Below are 19,506 nucleotides of genomic sequence, written 5' to 3'. Positions count from 1 at the left end.
AGCCATGGTACTGAAAACAACCGCGAGCGCCGAGCACCAGAAACTTAAGAATGGTCCTTGATCCAACTCAGCATCTGTTCGTACGCCGTCGCTTGCGCTTCCCGAATGGCGGCATCCTCATACACACCAACGACCGCAAAGCCTGTAGTCACATCAGTGAAACACACGTTCTTGGAAAGAAAAAAGGAGAGGTCAACGGGGAAAGTGACGTACCGTGCGGCACGCCTGGGTATACCCTCACTTCGTGTTCCAGGTTGGCCTTGGACATGGCGTCTTCACCGGCGACGCGCACATCGTCGGGGAACAGGGGGTCGTTCTCGACGCAAGCTAGTGAGATGGGGACCCGCAGCGAAGCAAAGTCCTTTGGTATTACAGACGCGGCGTGGGCCACGGCGCCGACCTTGATCAGGGGCCCCGTCGTGGTCTCGCCGGCCTCTTCGTCCGCTGGCCTGTCCGCCCCTGCGGTGGTGGTGGGCTGGGCGTCGTCCGATCCAAGGAGGAGGACGTACCGCCCGCCAATGCAGTAACCGACGGCATAGATTCCGTCGCCGTGTTTGATGGCGTCGGCAAACTCGTCGCGGCAGCCGTCGATGACCTTGTGGAGGATGGGGAGGACCTTCTCTTCGGTGTGACGGGCGAGCCACATGTCGATCTGGAAGCTCTTGGCCGTCTCGGCGATTCTGAGCTTGAATGTGTCGATGAGGGATCGGCTGTTCTCGTCCTGGCTGGCCAACGTGGCCGTGTTGGGCGCTGGGTCGCCGTTGAAGAGGTCGGGCATGGCGACGAGGAATCCTTCGCTGGCAAATTTATCGGCTTGGAGTTGATTATTGACCGACTTGAGACCCGTGCCTCCGGTCAGGAGGAGAAGGAACCGGGCGGGAGCGTGGGGATAGTCAGTTGGCTTGGAGATGTAGACCTAGCGATGGCTCGTCAGCTTTCCCATCTTTTTTGGCAACTCACGGATAGGGATTGAGGGGCCGTACCTCTACATCGTTAATCTTGATTATTTCGCCTGTCGACGCCTGGCCGGTCGCTGTGCGGTGTTAGTTGATGAAAGGATGGCCGTCTAGAGGAGATGGCCGTCTAGAGGAGATGGCCGTCTATGTGGACTGGCGCAGCGGCACGTACGCGTTGGTCGGTCTGTGACACAGTGCTCGCCTACGGTCGGACCATCTGCGGAAGAAGTCTCGATGGGCTCGGCGGGCTCCCTCGAATCGCTCTCGGGAGCCTTGGTTGCGACGTCAATCTCGGTCATGGCGGATGAAACGGTGGTGAATAGTCAATGAGGGGTGGATGTAGGTCATGTCGAACATACGAAGTATGTCAGCACGTACGTTGTACGGCGATGACAGGTGGGGCAAGGTCTAGAGTACAATGTACTTGTACATACAACGTAATTACTCCAATCCTGCAAATAGGTACCTACTACAACTGTACATTGTACTGTCTTAGCGAATCAAGCAAGCCGAGGTCCAAGATAATCCGGGATTAGTGGGTCCACAACGGTCCACATTTTTAAAGCCACTCGTTGGTGGCGCTTCATCTCCCTGAAAAAGCTGAACCCCTTTGCGCCTGCCTCTGGCCTCGACGCTATCTCCGGCTCCGACGCGATTACACACCGGGTCCGGGTCTAGTCCACAAATGATGCCTACCTACCTTACACTTTTGGAGCTGGCGCGTCGCTAGAAAGAAGAAGAGAGAAAAAAAAATAGAATCAGGAACCAATGTGAGTTGGACGTGTGGACTCTGTACATCTCAACGACATCATCTCCATCTTATGTCCTGTTCCTTTCCCATGTGCTTGTGCCTGTGCCTCGGCTTTGCTGATCGTTCCGAACTTCCGGATCCAAGAGTTGCATAATTCTTCTCGCTGATTTTTCTTTCCCCGTTTTCTCCTTAATTATTCAAAAAAGACCCGTCCTGTTTCCCCCCTCCCACACAACCCCTCCCTCTTCATCTACCTATGACCTATCCCGGAACCTCACATTCCCTCCTCGCCAAGTGCTCTACCACGATCCTCTGCCACCTCCGCTCCGTGCCGCTCTGGGCTATCGCGATCCTCATCTTGCTCTTCACCGCGGTTTACCGTCGCATCTACGCTACCTTCCACGGACCCCGACCTCCACACTCCACCTCGTCGCCGAGTAAGCCACCATCCCGCGGCGCATAAGCTCCAGGGCTCTTCGACCCCTCACACGATGGTGGCGGCATCATCAAAGTCGACCGTCACGGTCGCTGATTTGGATCGCACCCCGGTGCGCGTCGTCCGTCTTCTTAGGTTGGGTCTGGCAGGTGGTGTCGCATTCGCCGCGTGGAAGATTCAATGGAGATGGGGGTTGGAGAGGTTCTTTACCGGCCCGGGGAACATCAGCCGCATCTTGCTCCTCTTCTTCGTCATCTCTAATTGGAAGAACATGCCAGGTGTCTGGACAGTACGTCATCGCTCTCCCTTCCCTCGCGCGCTTTGCCGTCTTGATCATGAAGCTTACCAACTAACGCCTTCTCCCCTCAACTTACCAGTACCGCATCTGGCACGCCATCATCTACCACTGCTTCATCCGCAAGTCCCCCAAGCTGGGCCCCCGCGCCCTCTTCCGCCCCATGATCGCCGAAACACACGCCCCCCTGACCGAAATCGACTACAACATACACAAATCCAACTCGACCTACTTCTCCGACCTCGACATCGCCCGCACCCACCTCGTCACCCACCTCCTCCGCCCCGGTCTCCGCCGCCTCACCCACAACACCCAGTCGGGTCTCGTCCTCGACGAACAGACCGGCAAGCCCCGCACCGGCAGGATGGGCATCATGCTCGGCGCCGTCCACTGCTCCTTCCGCCGCGAGATCACCGGCTACCGCGGCTACGAGATGTGGACGCGCATCTTGAGCTGGGACCGCAAGTGGCTCTACATGGTCACCCACTTTGTGCCCAGCGGCGTCGCCCGCCCGACCGAGTACCTCGACGTCAAGTTCGGCGCGCTTCGCACCCGCAAGGGCACCGGCAAAGACGGCAGCGCCACCCCCGCCACCGCCACTGCCACCGCCGACCCCGCTGCGTGGGAGAAGAAGATCCACGCCACCGCCGTGAGCAAATACGTCTTCAAGCTCGGCCGCTTCACCGTCAACCCGTCTTACATCCTCGAGGCCAGTGAGCTCCTCCCCGCTCGCCCTGGCGGCTGGCGCAGCGGGCCCAACGGCGTGGGCGACGAGGACGTCGACCTCGCCGACGTTGTCGACGACGGCACCTGGGACTGGAAGATGGTTGAGAAGAGGCGCCGCGCCGGCATGGAGTTTGCACAGCAGTTCGCCAACCTCGACGCGCTGGGGGCGTGGTTCGACGGTGGTGACGGTGGCGATGGCGGTGACGGCAGCGCATTGGGTCGGTTTGGCCTGGGCGCTGCTTCTTGGTGATCTCGCCCATAATGATATACTATTTTTGCATGGTGGTAGCCCGCCTTGCTGCTTCTTGTACATGTTTTTCTTCTGCTCCTCGGTGGATGTTTATACAGGCCACGGACATGTAACATTGGGAGTCGGGGGGTATGGGCTTTCTAAAAGCCGGCGCGTTACGGATAGATATTAGATTAGATTCACACATCGTCTAGGCATACTAGCAATAATCATTTGCAAGACGTATTCAAAACCATCATGGCCTTTAGGAGTAACATGCCCCTTCTTGTATGTCCTTCATAAATCCACTCCTCCAGAGACATGATGACGTTCGGTGGGCATGGACAGGATGACAGTACATATCTCGTCGCATGTTCCCGCGCCCGTGACCGATCATGCCCCTTTACATGGCGAGATCAGCAGCGACAGCGCCAACAGTAGACCACCCGGCAGCTTTCGCGTCTCGGGCGATCCTCGAAACCGGCTACCAATGATGGGAGCACTCACTGTCACAGCGACCCCTATAGCCAAGAATCGAATGTGGCGATCATCATCAGTTGCCGCCAGACGTATGTAAAATCAAGGATAAAAAAAAAGAAAAAAAAAGGCCTCTCCAACTCGGTTAACGACATGGGAAAATGGAATATAACCAGCCGGAGTTGAGCAATCCCGTCTCATCGGAGACCTTTAGAATCCCTCCTCTGAGGCTGACTCCCTTGGCGGTACGGTTAAAACGCTGAAGCTCAGACGTCGGATTTGGAGCCAGTCAAAGTCGAAGACTGCTTTGTAGAAAGGGCGGCTAAAGCCTTGAGTACTCGGGGCTATCGTACCATTCGTTAACGAAAGGACTGGAATTGGGAGAAGAGCGAGAAAGTAACGATCTCTGGCGATGTCCGTGGCCGGTATTGTCATCCAGACTGGCCGCGAACTTGGGTAGCTTCCAGCCCGACATTTCGGAACTCTATAAGACAACGGAAATCACCACAGATCTTTTGGACTGGTTGCCAATCGCGAGGACGCTCGAGGAGAGGTAATGTTCATTGACATTTTCTTCGGCGGTTACGGGTGGGTTTTATCCAACCCCGCCCCAGTACAGTCGGTATTCTCGCGCATCTCCCAATGTAATTCCTCCGTGGAGACAGTACGTGTGCCTCCCTCGAGTAATCTTCACGATGGGACTGGCCAGAACGCGTAACAACGCGCAGGGGATCACCACCGTGACACGAGTTCACGTGAGCTGAGACTGGCACAGAGAACGAACCCCTCACAGTGTACTTTGCCCGGAGCTCCAGTCATTAGCACGGTGCTCGGTGCCCCGCGGTCCTTGTTCCGACCCTGCCATCCCATCTCTACCGGTCGACTAGCGTCTTGTTTCCCAATCGAATTCGGGGACTTGGTCAAATTGTCAAGCCAAACACAACACACGTCAACAATCCTTTGCCTTCATATTTCAGCAACCATGCCAGAGGGAAAGGTGTCGGTTCTATTCGTTTGCCTCGGCAACATCTGCCGGTCGACCATGGCCGAAGGCGTCTTCCAGTCGATGGCCAAGGAGCCGCAGTACAAAGACCGTATTGGCAGAATCGACTCGTCGGGAACAGGTGCGCCACGTTCCGTTCATGGTCGCCCGCATTCTGAAAGAGAGACGTAGAGCCAAAAATAACTGACGAGACCCATCTTCTTTGTTTTTCTTTAGGTGCCTATCACATCGGAAACCAACCAGACGATCGGACCATGTCGACCCTAGAATCCCATGGCATCACTGGCTACAGACATCAAGCGCGGAAGGTATGGGTCGCCCCCAACACTGAGGCCATGCTTGCATTTGAGGCCAGCAGCCACTCTTCTTTGTTGTCCCCGTTCTTTGTTTGGCTGACGCGAGGGTGGCCAGGTGCGTCTCTCCGACTTTGACGAGTTCGATTACGTGTTCGCCATGGATCGACACAACCTCCAGGACCTCCAACGGCTGAAGCGCGGCAAGCCCGATTCCAAGGCGGAGGTGAAGCTCTGGGGGGAATACTCGGGCTCGAAAAAGGTCGAGGAAATCGACGACCCGTACTATGGCGGCAGGGAGGGGTTCGAGACAACATACGAGCAGTGCACCCGATTTGCACGCAACTTTTTGAAGGACACATTCCCCGACGTGGAGCCACCGAAATAAAAGGCTTGCCGTCGTCCGTTTTCTTTGTTCAAGGGCGCTCCCGTGCTACCGTTGTGTATAGAGATACCCAACGCTATCTTCCCATTAGAGAGATGGGGTTGAAGCGAGCCTTTCAGTTGATAGACACTGGAAACACATAGAAAGCCCTAGAGGAGATTTTACTTTTGTCGACACAAGTTGGCATCTCTGCAAACTTTGCAAAGTCTGTCGCGAAACCCGATGCGATTGAGTGACGTCGTCGTCCCGACCGGGATTAACGCCCGGGGTGAAATCCTTCGTCAGCACCGAAACCTGTCAGCCCTATCGACCGCATCCATAGCCATGGGGATTTGCCGAGAAGAGGGTGTGAGAGACGTGATAGGGCTGAGTTGGGGTGATATTTGTAATTCGAATCTCGTCGAGAGCCAACGGGAGCGCAGCATTCGGGGTTCAGAGGTGACGAAGGTTGTCGTCACATTGTCCCGACATTTCCAGGATTCGATGCCTTGTCTCGGGACGCGTGGGTGGGTGTCTGGAATGAATTGCAAGGGATGCTGAGAGTTGTACTGCCTACGGCGTTCCGTGTACTGCGAGGCGAAACAAGCGTGGCGTCTCAACAGGGAGAAGAAAGCGACGAGTATGTATGTGACACCCCCTGCCAAGAGGAGATTTTCGAGTTGACAAGGACAATGCCACTCGAAGCCGTTTGTCGCGCGGTTAGAAAGAACGGATGGTCCACCAATTGAAAAGACAGACAGTGTGTGGGCGAAACGACTTGTACCTTTGCACTAATAAGGTACCTACAGTACACGTACAACGTACAACAGGCCAACAAGCCCCTTCTAACGGGCAGGCCACGCTGAAAGAACACCGTAACCACCACTAATACAATCAGCAAATCAGGTCCGGCCAACATGCTCATGGCGGGGCCTTCCCTCCTCAGGCTTGTCCCGTCCTCGCCAGAATTTCTCACCAGAGAGCGCACTTGGCTACATGAGGTACTTCATGCATGACGGTGCGCGCCCAAGATACGTCAGGTAGGGACATGGAAGGAGGGACGGGTAAAAAGGGCGAGCGGATTGTACTTTGTAAGTATCAAAGTCTTTTTCTTTCCATTCTCTCCATCACTCCTCTTTATTTCCCATTTCCTTCCCCTTTCATTCAACTTAAGTATTCCCACCCTTCCGTCGTCTCCCTCTTACCATCCCATCAGGTTACGCAGTATTACTCCACCTCTTCCTGCAGGCAGTGCTTGTTGCTGTCCACTCTCTCCCTCAAACTGGCCCCCTCCCTCCTATAATAACTGCCCGTTCGTTGCCCCGCCCCAGTTCCAAATCCCCGTCCCAGCCGCTCGCCATATGCTCGGGGAACCCCGCGTGAGCAGCCCCTTTTACATCTGAATCTCGACGACTTTTTTTGTTTTCTCAATTCCCCCTTTCTGAGAAGGCGAAGAGTCCAATATCAAAACTCGACTTTCAAAGCCCTTTGAGTCGGCCGCCCCGTCTCGAGTTTCCGGTCCGCGTCTAATCGAAAATCGCATCGTCGTTATCTTCAGCCTCCCCCGCTGCAGCTATGGCCGATCTTGCGGGCCGCAAGGTCTTCAAGGTCTTCAACCAGGACTTTGTCGTCGACGAACGCTACACCGTCACCAAGGAACTCGGACAAGGAGCGTACGGCATCGTATGGTATGGCATTGATATCCGTCCGACTCGCGGGTCCAATGCCCGTTGGAAGAAGGCCGCAACGAGCTGACGTGTTTCCCTCACCCCGCGTCGCAGTGCGGCCGTGAATAACCAGACCAACGAGGGTGTCGCCATCAAGAAGGTCACCAATGTCTTCAGCAAGAAGATTCTGGCCAAGCGTGCCTTGCGCGAGATTAAGCTCCTCCAACACTTCAGGGGCCATCGGAATGTGCGCTCAGATTCATTTTCATTTCTCTCTCTCTTTTTGTCCCCCCTATTCCTCTCCGCCTCATGACATGCTTGTGATTCTCACATTTGGCTTGAAAAGATTACCTGTCTCTACGATATGGACATTCCTCGACCCGACAACTTCAACGAGACTTATCTGTACGAAGGTCAGCTTTCATCTCCTCGCCTCTCCTCTTCTTGTACAACTCATGCCAGCTCCCGCTTGCCCGTCGTCCTGCTGACACCCTTCTCCTGTAGAGCTGATGGAGTGCGATCTTGCTGCCATCATCCGCTCCGGCCAACCCCTGACCGATGCCCACTTCCAGTCATTCATCTACCAAATCCTCTGCGGCCTAAAGTATATCCATTCGGCCAATGTTCTCCATCGCGATCTCAAACCCGGAAATCTCCTTGTCAACGCCGACTGCGAGCTGAAAATTTGCGATTTTGGCCTTGCCCGAGGCTTCTCGGTCGACCCGGAGGAGAATGCTGGATACATGACCGAGTACGTTGCCACTCGGTGGTACCGCGCCCCCGAGATTATGCTGAGCTTCCAGAGCTACACAAAAGCCAGTATGTGACCCTCTCCCCCACAAAGCCCCAGCTTCGCCTACACTGTGCGCCTGGCATTGTTCGCTGATGTGTGACCCCCAGTTGATGTCTGGTCGGTTGGCTGTATTCTGGCCGAGCTTTTGGGTGGCCGTCCCTTTTTCAAAGGCCGCGACTACGTCGATCAGTTGAACCAGATCCTCCACATCCTCGGCACCCCCAACGAGGAGACGCTGTCCCGGATCGGCTCGCCCCGTGCCCAGGAGTATGTGAGGAACTTGCCCTTTATGGCCAAGAAGCCCTTCCCGCAGCTCTTCCCCAACGCCAACCCCGACGCTCTCGACCTTCTCGACAGGATGCTGGCCTTTGATCCGGCCAGTCGCATCACGGTCGAGCAGGCTCTGGAACACCCTTACCTGCATATCTGGCATGACGCCTCGGACGAACCGGAATGCAAGACCACGTTCGATTTTGACTTTGAGGTTGTCGACGACGTCGGCGAGATGCGCAAGATGATCCTGGATGAAGTCTACCGCTTCCGCCAGTTCGTCCGTACCGTACCAGGCTCGGCCCAGGCAGGCTCCCAGGCGGCGCAGCAGGCTGCTGCTGGCCAGGTGCCCATCCCGTCCGGCCATGGCCAGTGGACAGCAGACGAGCCTCGGCCGCAGGAATACGTGGGCCAGGGCAATGGCCTGGAGGCGGATTTGGCCGGCGGCCTTGACGGAAGGAGATGAGATGCCGGTGACCGGGTGCGGGGTTTATAGCGACGAGCGAGATCTACAAGCGAATGGGAGTCTATCAATCCTGAAGATGACTCGGAACGGCCGGCCCTTGTTTGACATTTTTGAACATTTCATTACCACCTGAGACTTGTCCGACTTGGAGCTTGTGTGTACGAGGCGATGAAGGGAATGGATGAAAAGCATTAGCTGACCTGTCGGAGAGACCGGATGCTGGACTGGACGTGCGGCAGTGTAAGCATCGGACGTAAATGACCACTTAATTATTGAATGTCCATGATACATCACCGGACTTTGTGTTTTGTGTGATCTATGGCCTTCGTCTTGTGGCACAGTAGGGACTTGGTTCCAGAGAAGACACGAGAAGGCAAAAGGGGGTGCCACTGCGCATCCCTTCCTTTGTCCTGGCCGACAGGCAGCGAATACGAGGCAGGGGGTGTTCTTTGTACGACTACGAGGACTTGCCTGTGTGACATTCAGAGCGAGCACAAAGGAGGGGTAACTGGGCTCCCGGATGGGACTGTGGTCGGCGTCAAACAAGTCACGACAAAGGAAGAAGTCTGAAGGAAAGAAAGTGTATGGTTCTAACTAGCCCTGCAGAAACACGAACAAAATCCATGCGCCTGAACCAGAATGCTGTATTATCCCCGTTGTCTAGAGCCAATTCCCCCCGCCGTCCCATCGTTAGATCAGCTAAAATTCGTTCCATGGCAAGCATAAGCCATCGTGTCCCCTGTTCCCTATGTGAACTTCCCATCGAGACGACCATGTGAGTTGGGGGTATATCCAAATATATCCAGAGTCCGACCCATGAGAGTTAAAAAAAAAAAAAAAAGGACTGAAAGCGAGGCTGAGAAACAAAAGGAAAAGTAAAAATAGAACGAAAAATAGAAATATGTGCATGGCGGTTCCTCTATCACATAGAGAACCCTTCCCTTTTTTTTGCATTCCTTCTGTCGAGCAGCGCAGATGGACACCTGGCCGTGAACCAAGACAATGAGACGTTTTCAATTCTCATGCCCAAAAACCCAGTAATAAGTCGAGTAAGGGACGCTCTGAGGCTGGTCATCGACGCACTCCCTCGGGGAACCGCCGGCGGTGATGACGCGATAGACACGTGAAGCGCCACGGCTACCGCCATTATCGGCGAGGTGAAGCCAAGCAACGGCGCCGGTGCCGACGGGGCCCGAATCGGAGCGGGTAGGCGGCGGCACCTTGTCGACGAGGCGGGCGCGGAGCACGAGGTCAGCGTCGGCCTCCGATTCGCCGGAATGAAAGACGGGGACGCCGCTGGCGTCAAAGAAGTGGTGGCCGACGAAGGGCATCTTTATGCCCGGGAGCTCGAGGGCGGCGGAGGGCGGGAAGGGGCGGTGGGCGGCGGCGCCGAACTGGGTGGTGCCGTCGCCGTTGAGGGGGAGGCCGTTGGCCCAGAGGGCGAGGGTGGGGAGGGCGTTGAAGTGGGCTTCGGTGGCGACGGAGCGGCGGCCTTGGAGGGGGAAGAAGCGGGTGGCGTCGTAGAGGACGGCGACGGCGCCGGCGGCCTGGGCTTCTTGGCCCGCGGTGCAGGTGTAGTTTTGGATGCCGTGGCCGAGGAGGATGTATTTGAGGACTTCTCCTTCTTCGGGCTGGGGGAGCTCGTCGTCTGGGAGTACATGTTAGTCTTTTGTAGGTATGTGGGAAAGGCGAGTGTAAGACGTACCACCGCCGTTGATTGGTAGTGTGGGACCAGTGGAAGCGGCGCAGCTGCCTCTTTGTGGCCTCCTTAGTGGGGTGGCTAGGGTGAGCGCCACAGAGGCGAGTGCGACGATGCGCTTTGCGAGCATGGTCTCGGTTTTGTTGGTGGGGTAAGAGTAAGGGTTGAGAGTGAGGTTGCTGTGTCGGTACCGCGGGCGGAGGGCGACGGGAGGGTAGCAACCGGGTTGTTATTATATTTCGTCCCAGTGGTGTATTATAGGATGGCGATGAATGAGACGGCCTAGCAACGAGGTTGCGCAGGGGTCCGGCGGGCGCTTAGAAATGAGAGGGCTAGTGCGGGAGGTCTTTGTGCATCAATGGTGGCTGGTATGTAACTGGGAGAGACACAAGGTGTGCTAGGAAATGGATAAGAGAGTAGGATAAAAGGAAAAGAAACAAATTTAAAAAAGAATAGGAAAAGAAAGAAAAAGGAAAATAAGAAACAAAGAAACGAAACTGTTCGACTATTTCGTCTGTTTGAGTGAGGCTGGTGAGTTGATGAGGACGATCAAAGGGGACGGAGGACGGGCCCTTATATGAAAACCCCGGACCAGAAAATGACGGGCATGATGTAAAAGCAAGTCTCAATTCCACGGAACAACCCTCGACGATCTGACCTGCCTATCAGATACACCTGGCCGGGCAGACCTGTCTGAGGTGGTATCGGGGGACCGACCTGAAGGAGCTTGGCCACGAGATGTGGCCGGGTGGGTAGGCGCGGCGGCCTCGTGTGTGGCTGCTAGGCCTATGGCTGGACGGGACTGCACATGTACTAATATTGTACCTACAGTACGTATTCGTGGTCGGCGGTAAAGAGGGGAGCTGAGGTGATGGTGTGGGGTCGTGGCTGGTTGCACGCGGCTACTTTTGTTTAGCTTTCTTTTCGTACCTAGATCCCTGCCTCGCTAGTCGGAGTTGAGTAGTTTTGACTGAAACAAAGAAACGGCGAGGTTTAATGTTGAGAGGAGTTCGTTTGATTCTTTTATACTACTCCATGACGGGGCAAGTCAAGTTGGAAGCACGTTTAGCATCATGGTCGACGCTGGAAGAAGATCGTCAAATTGCAGTATGCATGTCCGAGATCCAAAACATACAAGGTAACGGTAGATACCCCATACTGTCGAAATTCCCGCCTGGCATGACGGCGTAGCAGAAAGCGAGAGGCTGGCGGCTAGTGAAATCGTGGAAAGCAAGTCAGCGCTTGGACAGAGGTGCCAAGGTCCAAGACCCTTGGCACGGCAATATAGAGTGGATCTGCCGGTGAGCCGTCCACTCAGACGAGGACTACGGCCAGTCACCGGTATTTACACTTGTCGATAGCCGCCCGGCCCTTGTCTCGCTTACCCCTGAGCCATTCACGGTCGCCTCTGGAGTTGGGTGCCGCAATTTCTCTAGTGCGCATGAAAGCGGGTAGCCGCTTTTATGTGCACTACAGTCGTACATAAAACTTGGCAACCAATGTGGTATTCCTTTCTTCGAGTGTCTTTTCTTTATGCGAAGTTCTTTTTTTTCCTCCCCGGTCAGTTCAGGAGGAAGGCGACGAGTACGAAAAGAGTGGGAAATTCATGATAACAATGTATTGAGTACGTACCTAGGAAACTCGGTACGCTGCGTGCCGACGCTCGTCCCCGTAGTCTTGGCACGGGTCCGGCAGTGAAGCGGGGCAATAAATCTCAGAAGCGCCTATTTGACCCAAGAATAGTGACAGAAAAGATACATTCATCTAGGTAGTAACTGCGCGGCCCTTGAGTGCAAGTCGCTGGTCAGCCGATCCTGGCCGAGTGCTGATGAGCACATGGTCGACACGAGGTCCTCTCCCTTGGAGATTGTTCTATTCATCCCTGTACGAATAGTATGTCATTCACGGTTTAGAAAAGATTAGTAACGATAAAGTCCTAAACTATGTATCAAGTAGACGGCTCTCTGAGAAAGAGAGAGAGGCCATCCTCCAAGGCAGTCCGAGTTGGCGATAACAGCAACGCTATAGTGATCGCTGCGAGATAAACGAAACATGGCTTGGCACTAACACGAGGACACCGATATCACTGTTTACTTGCTCCTTCAAAACCCTCGACAAACTTCTAGATGCCTTCTTTATCCGAATCCATTCAACTGGGTCCCCGACCATTCTAGATCCCTGCGGTAAGACTTTCTTTCTTTCATAGTTCTGGTGTCAGTCCACGTGTGTGTGTGTGTGCGTGTGTGTGTGTGTGTTGGCGCTAACCATCGCGGCAAACCACCAACACCGGTCTTTGGAGGACTGTCATCCCGGGTCTAAGCAAGGCCAGATTGTCCTCAACTCACCTGCACGTCAAAGACTCCCTGCGATCCCGACACAAGAAGACCCTACCCTACAATACTGTATTTATCTCATGCATGTGTGACGGTCGAGTATTCGCACAAAATGAAAAGAAAAAGTAATAAAATAAATATTGGTCTACATAGAAAATGGAAACAGGGACAGCTCTGATTCCTGTCAACGCAGCAATACTCCCTGAGATGCATTATGACAACCCAAGCAGCCCTTGCGGCTGCCCACATCCTCCGCCCGTCCCTTAAGCTAGCGGGAAGAATATTCTAATCCTCTCTCCATTTACATCCTTCAAGCAAAAAGGAACAAAAAAAGAAAAGAAAAACGTTCACCGTCCATCTCCCCCCGCGTCTTAGTCGTCATGTCGGAATGTACACTTGTCGCCCCTAGCACATTTACCCTGCTGCCAGAACACGCACGGCTTCGTCCCAATCAGCGCCTTGTTGGCCGGCCGGTGCGGCGGAAGCGTCGGGCCTCCCGGAGCATTGCCCTTGCGTCCTCCCTTGGCCCCGGCCCCGCCAGCATGCTTGTCGCGCCACTCATCGCGCTCGCGACTGTCGCGCCGATCCCAGTAGTCGCCGTCCCTGTCGCGTTCGCTGCCGTAGTCGTACCCGTTGTCCTGTTTGTCGCTCCACTCTCGTCCATAATAAGACGTCGCCCGGTCGCCGCCCGAGCTCGAATTCTGCCCCGCCGCTGCCACCTGCGACTGCTGGGGCTGGTTAATCTGGCTCAGCAATGCCTGGAGCTGCGCATCGCCCAGTTGGCCCGACTGGGCCCCCAGTAGCGAAGCGGCCGCCTGCGTGGTGGGTTGCTGCGCGTGACCGCCCTGCGTTTGCTGTAGCAGCGCCATGTATTGAGCATATTGATCTTGCTGTTGCTGTTGCTGCTGCTGCTGGAGATGAAGTTGTTGATAGTAAGCTGTCCAGGCATCCTGGTTGGCCTGCACAGATTGACCCTGGCTCGCATCTTGTTGTGGAGGCGCGAATAGCGCAGCCGCTTGCTGTACCTTTTTTGCCGCCTCGGCGCGAGCTCGATTCTCCGCCTCCTTCTTGGCCCGAGCCGTCGCATCCTTCTGATACCCTGCCCACCACTCCCTCACACGCTCTTGGTCGTTGGCCAGCCAGGCAGGCGGCTGCGTGGCGGGATACGGCAGGCCCTTCAATTGCTCGAAGATGTCCTCGAGCGCGTTGATGATCCCCTGCAAGCCCGGCTCGCCATAGTCGTGCCGCCGATGCGTCCGAGGTGCCGACGAGTTGTACGGTTCGGGATCCCGCCACTTCCCGACTCTGTCGCCCGAAAGCAGCGACAGGACCTGTTCACCGAATGAGACATCCGACGGCCCCGGCGGTTTGATTCGTCCCGAATCCCCAAAGATCACAGGCTGCGCGTGCTGCTGCGGCGGCGTCATATTGTAGTTGTAGCCCTCTTGAACCGGCTCGGTAGCAGGCGTCGTCTTGAAACCGCTCAGAAGCGACTGCAGCCTGACAGCCGGATCATCCTGGTCCTTGAGCCGCTTGATGGCGTAGTACATGGCCGCATCGATGCCATGTCTCTGGTATTCCTGCCATCGCTGTCGAATCTCCCCGTACTTCTCCCCATCTCGCGGCAAGTGTACGTCTTTGGCCTCGCCGTCGGGTACGCTCGGCTCCGGAGGCGGCGACTTGGGCGTCGGTGGGATGTCGGAAACAAGCGCATAGACCGCCATCAGTTCCTTTTGTTCGCGCTCCGCTATGGCCCGCTGCTCATCCGTCTGGAACGTGAGTGTGCCGCCCCGTGTCACGAAGGACTTGGCCCTGTAATTCTTGGGGATACGAGACAGATCGGTGGCGACCGGCTCAACCCAAGGGCGATCCTCCAAATCATCCTCGTCGTCGTCCTCGTCTGTCAGCTCGGAGCGCCGCTTCAGCATCATACCTTCCGAGCGGTCGTCCGCCGCGTCCTGCGTCATGTTGTCCTCATCCTCCGCAGCCTCCTTATGGAAAATGCGGACCTGCACGAGCTCCGCCTCGGGTTTCCACGTCACTCGCAGCTTGCGCCGTGCTTCCTTACGGAGTCTCTTGGCTCTTTCTTCCGGCGTCTCCGTCGTATCGGTTTTCCCCGGGCTCTTCTGCGACGCCTGACTGTCCGCCTTGGGCATATTAATGGAGTCGAGGAGAGAGCCGATGCTGGAAAGTGAACCGCTTGATGGACCCGGCGACGGACCTGACGCTTTGGGGGCTGCAGCTGGTTTTGCTGTTTCCGCCTTCGCCTTTTTCGGCTCCGGTCTGGGCGAGGGGCGAGCATCGATATCCATGGCGGTCGACACGGCCGAGCCATCTGGCTTGGCGGGCTCTGTCGTTTTGGCGGTATCAGAGCCGGCCCCTGCTCTGACCAGAGGACGGTTTTTAGCCGCCAGCGAAGTGGAAGGTGGCCGGATTTTCGGCGCCGAAAGTTTAGACTGAAGCGTCGTGCCGGCCGATGCCCTGTGTGATCCAAACTTGCTGCTGAGCGAGCTGCTGGTCCCGTCAATGTTAGCTTTCTTACCGGGTCGCGTGTCCGGCTCGTCGTCGTGCGGTCGCTTCGTAGACGTCGTCCCGTTACCAGGCTTCGTGGTGGATACCACCTTCGCATTCGCAGTGCGACCGGCTGCCGCTGCCGTTGCTGCCGAGGAAGAAGCAGCCGATGAAGTCGTTGTCGAGGTGGCCGACGCAGGAATGGACAATGACTTCTTCCCTTCCACGCTGCTGGATGCTTCTGTTTCCTTCCGGATGCGAGACGCAACCGACCGTATGAGTCCCTTCACCTCATCATCGCCCTTATCCGCGAACCGCTTTCGAACCGTCTCGAAATTGACCCCGTCGGCGATCCTCTTAGTCAGGCTGATGTTGGTCATGAACCGGAGGACGGCTTTCGGCAGCTTGCCGGAGTAGTCTGCCGCTTTGATGCAGCCAATCAGGAGATTGATTAGACTCAGGACGCCCTTCTGGTGTCCGCCGAGGTTCTCAAGGACCGCCTCGTCGCCATGTTTGTGCGCAGCCTCGCACCCCCTGGCAACCATGTCCTTCTTCAGCTCATACTCCTTCTTCAACTTTTGGACCTCGCCCTCAGCACGCTTCTCCTTCACACCTTGGTCGATTTCCTGCTTCAGCTTGCTCATCTCGCCGCGCATCTTGATGAAGAACTCGCCCAGGCTTTGCACGGCACTGGCAATCAGTGAGTTGGTACGGGTGGCCGCGGGGTCGATGTAGACGATGCCCAATATATCCCAGGCGGTCGCTTCGATGGGGTCACTCGGTCGCACCTCGGGCCGGATCGGCCTTCGACGCTCCTCCTCTTCTTCTTTGCGTGCCTTTCTCTGTGCCTTGGACTTGGCCGCCTCGTCGGCTTTAAGCTGCTCCTGAAACGCGAAAGGGTAGTCGGCATACTTAGGCCGTCGGTGGCCCAGACCCTTCATTGCCTGCTGGTATTCGTCGATGAGAGCCTTGGCCTCCATTTCGCGGTCTTCCGGCTTGCCCACAAAGTTGGCCGACGGCTTATACCTGTCCGCAAATTTCCCTTGAATCTCGCAGGGCAGAGGGTAACCCAGGTCCGGCATAATTGGGCGACCGGATTGCGAAGGCAAGGCCACCATTGGTGCTAACCTGTCGTAGCTTCTGGGAGTCGGGAGCTTCACCGTTCCAGTGCAGACGAGATAAGGCGCACCGGTTATGGGTGGGAATGACTTCTTGGCCGCGGCGCTGCGCTTCTTGAACTGGGCAAGTGAAGCCAACTCCGCTTCGGTGCTCGTCGGTGTCCAAGTAGTCGCTCCGCCGCTTGGTAATGTCGTGGGCGTGTGATCTCGCTGCGAGGTCACCGATTCGCTGTCATCCTCCTTCTTTGCCAGCGTCTTGCGCTTTTTGGCAGGGTGTTCTGCTTGAATGGCAGCTGTATTCCCATCGCCAGACCCGGGCCCAGGTGACGACGTAGCTGCCATCGATTGCTGGTCAGCCGGCCGAGCTATGAGATGGGAAGCAGCAGAGCTCGTCTGCTGGCGTGGCTGTTGATGGGGTTGTTGCTGGACTTCTTGTTCTATTGATTGACGCATGGGAGATGGCTGAAAGGCGGCCGGCGACGCCGGTTGACGGTACATCATTTGCTGTGGTACCAAATTGGTCTGTCCCTGCAGATGACCAGCAGCCGACGGCTGGTGATACGCATAAGCTTGGACATTTCGAGGGCCCACTGGCTGTCCCGCAGCTGCCTGTCCGTGGTATGGTTGAGCTGAGCTGGCGAATGTGGGAGGCGACTGAGTTGCAGGAAGATGCTGCTGGGGATGTTGTAAAGACGCTTGCTGCTGCACTCGTTGCTGCTCAGGCTGGTGGGATTGTAGAGGCTGCAGAGGCTGCTGAGATTGCTGGGGTTGCAGAGGCTGCAGAGGCTGGTGATGTTGCTGAGGCTGCTGAGGCTGCTGAGGCTGCTGAGATTGCTGGGGTTGGAGAGGTTGCAGAGGCTGGTGATGTTGCTGAGCCTGCTGAGGCTGTTGATGTTGCTGAGTCTGCTGCGTCTGCTGATTCTGCTGCGTCTGCTGAGGCGGCTGAGATTGCTGGGGTTGCAGAGGCTGGTGGTGTTGCAGAGCCTGCTGAGGCTGTTGATGTTGCTGGGTCTGCTGAGTCTGCTGAGATTGCTGGGGTTGCAGAGGCTGCAGCGGCTGTTGATGCTGCTGAGCCTGCTGAGGCTGTTGATGTTGCTGGGTCTGCTGAGATTGTTGGGGTTGCAGAGGTTGCAGAGGCTGTTGATGTTGCTGAGCCTGTTGAGTCTGCTTGACTTGTTGCTGTTGTTGCTGCTGCTGGTGCTGCTGCGGGAAAGTATGACTGGAAGAAAACGATCGGCGTATGGCATCGAAGCGTTGCGGCTGTTGATACAGGGAGTACTGCTGCGGATGCTGCTGGGGTTGATGTGACTGTGCCTGCGGTGGTTGTTGTGATCCCAATTGCATCTGTTGATGTGTTGATTGCTGTGGCGGCTGCTGTGATGCGAGCTGGGCACCCGTATACTGCCCGGGCTGGCTGCCGTACGGGGATGCATGCTGGGCCTGGTATTGATATGGCGTCTGTGAAAATGCTGGGCCGTGGCTTTGTGGTAAAGTTACGGGGTTCCCGTACACCTTGGGTGCGATACTCCTGAGACCCTGCAGGGGCTGTTCCTGGCCCGGTTGAGAATAAGTCTCGTTCACACTGTACCGAGCGTGGCCATGGCTTAGAGAAGCATTCGGATCAGTGCCAGAATAGAAACCACTGTCATGGGTCACGGCAGGGAGAGAGCTGCGATCAGAGATGCCAGCTTGACCTCGCTGAGTAGAGCCGAAGAGCCCCGATTCGGCCGATGCTGTTCTTCCATTCACCTGGCCGCTGCCATACACAGCTTGACCAGGTAGGGACACCTGGTTCCCCTCCTGTGGGAAGGTCTGATGTCCATCAAACTGGCCTGTTCCGTCATTGAATGGATAAGTGGATGACCAGATGGCACTCTGGCCCTCACCGGGACCAGAGGCTGGTTGCTCGTTACTATGCCAGTTCTGCATCTCGGTACAATGATAATGCGCAGAGATTCGAGTGGTCACAGACGCAAGCTCAATGGTACGTAGTGATTGGTTGGTCTAAGGGTGGTGACAGCCAATGGTTGCACCGACAAATGCGCTAATCCAAAAGCGGCTTAGAAATCGCTGATAGGTGGGTCTCGCTGCAGAATAGTGGAGATCAAGTGCTCGAGTACAAGGTACACAACACCAAAATGTTGCTTCCGAGGCCAACTGGAATCGATGGAAGTCAGCACATAAACGTTGGGAAGAACAGGCCATTAGGCTGCTGGCCGCCATACCCGTATGCGATGCAAGTGGCTTATAACCCTCTAACAGCGAAAATGACCTGACACGGTGTGGCCTAAAAAAAGATGATTAGCCTTTGTTATCGGTCTTTGAATGAAACGATGGCAATGTTTCGCTCGCGCATGTGTGTGTGTGTGTGTGTGTTGGGTGTATGTGGATGGATGCCGTTGGTGGTTAGTAGAAATGACGCTGCCTTGGAGAGGGGAGTGCGTGGCTTGCAAGTCCCTGAGCAGGCTGATGCAGGCAGTGGCATTGTGTCCAAAACTTCCAGTTAAATGTTTCGGCGGACAAGACTGCCAGCTTGAGATGACGATTGGGCACGAGGCAAATGAAGACGTGGTTTTGAATGTGTTGGAAGTCGTTGCTTTGCGGGAATGATGAGTTGAGCTGGGTGGATTGTTGGTTTTGGTTGCTGACGACGCCGTGGTGTGTGGTGGGATGAGCTGAACGAGATTCAATGCCTCCTCGGTGTCGTTTTCTTTTTCTTTTTCTTTTTTTTAGGCGCCGACCAAAACTTCGTAGTAGGTACCCCCTGTTGCCCAACTCAAGATTCAACCTGTTTTTGAATTGACGACATTAAGCCTCCCAAATGCTGGCCTTTTTTTTGAAGGTGGCTACCAGCCTCAAGGCCCCCCATGCACAGCAGCCCGCGCCGACCCAAACACGAAGGGAAGCTTAGTTGAAGTTGCTGCAGGTGTAGGCCACAATCCCGCCCAGCTTGCATCAGGTCCCTCGAGTGTGCCTGTCGCAGAAAGTAGAGGGGGAGGCATAATCGGTGACCCGAGTTGGACAGAGCTTGTGTAAGGGACCCCTCATTTTTCAGCCGACACATTAAATAGGCGGCTTTTTTGTGACCTTTTCATGCCCATCACCATAAGCCAAAAGGT

The 19,506-nt window shown here is 55.8% G+C and overlaps 7 protein-coding genes across 7 annotated transcripts; 3 read left to right on the top strand and 4 right to left on the bottom strand.

The window, feature by feature from the left end:
• Positions 1 to 44: 44 nt before the first annotated feature.
• ACRALDRAFT_2025896 (uncharacterized protein) lies at positions 45 to 1,255 on the bottom strand (the record flags this gene model as incomplete). Its single annotated transcript, XM_071020359.1, has 4 exons — positions 45 to 142; positions 214 to 916; positions 984 to 1,033; positions 1,129 to 1,255. The coding sequence occupies 4 exons, from the start codon at positions 1,253 to 1,255 to the stop codon at positions 45 to 47; spliced, it is 978 nt and encodes a 325-aa protein (XP_070877313.1).
• A 718-nt stretch (positions 1,256 to 1,973) lies between these two features.
• Positions 1,974 to 3,663, top strand: ACRALDRAFT_1074948 (uncharacterized protein). Its single transcript, XM_071018304.1, has 2 exons — positions 1,974 to 2,432; positions 2,521 to 3,663. The coding sequence occupies exons 1-2, from the start codon at positions 2,199 to 2,201 to the stop codon at positions 3,412 to 3,414; spliced, it is 1,128 nt and encodes a 375-aa protein (XP_070877312.1). The 5' UTR covers positions 1,974 to 2,198; the 3' UTR covers positions 3,415 to 3,663.
• Positions 3,664 to 4,755: 1,092 nt separating this feature from the next.
• ACRALDRAFT_1040344 (uncharacterized protein) lies at positions 4,756 to 5,773 on the top strand. The gene is made up of 3 exons (XM_071015176.1): positions 4,756 to 4,994; positions 5,090 to 5,181; positions 5,285 to 5,773. Exons 1-3 carry the CDS (start codon positions 4,853 to 4,855, stop codon positions 5,552 to 5,554), a joined length of 504 nt encoding a protein of 167 aa, XP_070877311.1. The 5' UTR covers positions 4,756 to 4,852; the 3' UTR covers positions 5,555 to 5,773.
• Positions 5,774 to 6,695: 922 nt separating this feature from the next.
• ACRALDRAFT_1074946 (uncharacterized protein) lies at positions 6,696 to 9,056 on the top strand. The gene is made up of 5 exons (XM_071018303.1): positions 6,696 to 7,218; positions 7,312 to 7,444; positions 7,544 to 7,610; positions 7,702 to 8,016; positions 8,098 to 9,056. Exons 1-5 carry the CDS (start codon positions 7,106 to 7,108, stop codon positions 8,724 to 8,726), a joined length of 1,257 nt encoding a protein of 418 aa, XP_070877310.1. The 5' UTR covers positions 6,696 to 7,105; the 3' UTR covers positions 8,727 to 9,056.
• Positions 9,057 to 9,083: 27 nt separating this feature from the next.
• ACRALDRAFT_2033050 (uncharacterized protein) lies at positions 9,084 to 9,567 on the bottom strand. The gene has a single exon (XM_071020721.1). The coding sequence runs from the start codon at positions 9,499 to 9,501 to the stop codon at positions 9,274 to 9,276; it is 228 nt and encodes a 75-aa protein (XP_070877309.1). The 5' UTR covers positions 9,502 to 9,567; the 3' UTR covers positions 9,084 to 9,273.
• On the bottom strand, positions 9,553 to 10,953 carry ACRALDRAFT_1074945 (uncharacterized protein). The gene is made up of 2 exons (XM_071018302.1): positions 10,432 to 10,953; positions 9,553 to 10,374 (listed from the first exon to the last, which is right to left on the bottom strand). The coding sequence occupies exons 1-2, from the start codon at positions 10,553 to 10,555 to the stop codon at positions 9,740 to 9,742; spliced, it is 759 nt and encodes a 252-aa protein (XP_070877308.1). The 5' UTR covers positions 10,556 to 10,953; the 3' UTR covers positions 9,553 to 9,739.
• A 2,176-nt stretch (positions 10,954 to 13,129) lies between these two features.
• On the bottom strand, positions 13,130 to 18,316 carry ACRALDRAFT_2025891 (uncharacterized protein; the record flags this gene model as incomplete). The annotated part of the gene is made up of 1 exon (XM_071020358.1): positions 13,130 to 18,316. One exon carries the CDS (start codon positions 18,314 to 18,316, stop codon positions 13,130 to 13,132), a length of 5,187 nt encoding a protein of 1,728 aa, XP_070877307.1.
• Between the last annotated feature and the right edge of the window lie 1,190 nt (positions 18,317 to 19,506).

The sequence above is a fragment of the Sodiomyces alcalophilus genome (genome assembly GCF_042370955.1).
Source record: "Sodiomyces alcalophilus JCM 7366 unplaced genomic scaffold ACRALscaffold_2, whole genome shotgun sequence".
Lineage (NCBI taxonomy): Eukaryota > Fungi > Ascomycota > Sordariomycetes > Glomerellales > Plectosphaerellaceae > Sodiomyces > Sodiomyces alcalophilus.
This window is presented reverse-complemented; position numbering and strand designations above follow the sequence as displayed.

Bases quoted from the DNA above. Each gene is read 5' to 3' on its own strand.
- ACRALDRAFT_1074948 (XM_071018304.1), top strand. From the start codon at position 2,199: ATGGTGGCGGCATCATCAAAGTCGACCGTCACGGTCGCTGATTTGGAT. The intron at 2,433-2,520 runs GTACGTCATCGC...TCAACTTACCAG, and splicing joins ACATGCCAGGTGTCTGGACA to TACCGCATCTGGCACGCCAT.
- ACRALDRAFT_1040344 (XM_071015176.1), top strand. From the start codon at position 4,853: ATGCCAGAGGGAAAGGTGTCGGTTCTATTCGTTTGCCTCGGCAACATC. The intron at 4,995-5,089 runs GTGCGCCACGTT...GTTTTTCTTTAG, and splicing joins AATCGACTCGTCGGGAACAG to GTGCCTATCACATCGGAAAC. The intron at 5,182-5,284 runs GTATGGGTCGCC...GAGGGTGGCCAG, and splicing joins ACAGACATCAAGCGCGGAAG to GTGCGTCTCTCCGACTTTGA.
- ACRALDRAFT_1074946 (XM_071018303.1), top strand. From the start codon at position 7,106: ATGGCCGATCTTGCGGGCCGCAAGGTCTTCAAGGTCTTCAACCAGGAC. The intron at 7,445-7,543 runs GTGCGCTCAGAT...TGGCTTGAAAAG, and splicing joins ACTTCAGGGGCCATCGGAAT to ATTACCTGTCTCTACGATAT. The intron at 7,611-7,701 runs GTCAGCTTTCAT...CTTCTCCTGTAG, and splicing joins CGAGACTTATCTGTACGAAG to AGCTGATGGAGTGCGATCTT.
- ACRALDRAFT_2033050 (XM_071020721.1), bottom strand. From the start codon at position 9,501: ATGGTCGTCTCGATGGGAAGTTCACATAGGGAACAGGGGACACGATGG.
- ACRALDRAFT_1074945 (XM_071018302.1), bottom strand. From the start codon at position 10,555: ATGCTCGCAAAGCGCATCGTCGCACTCGCCTCTGTGGCGCTCACCCTA. The intron at 10,375-10,431 runs GTACGTCTTACA...ATGTACTCCCAG, and splicing joins ACTACCAATCAACGGCGGTG to ACGACGAGCTCCCCCAGCCC.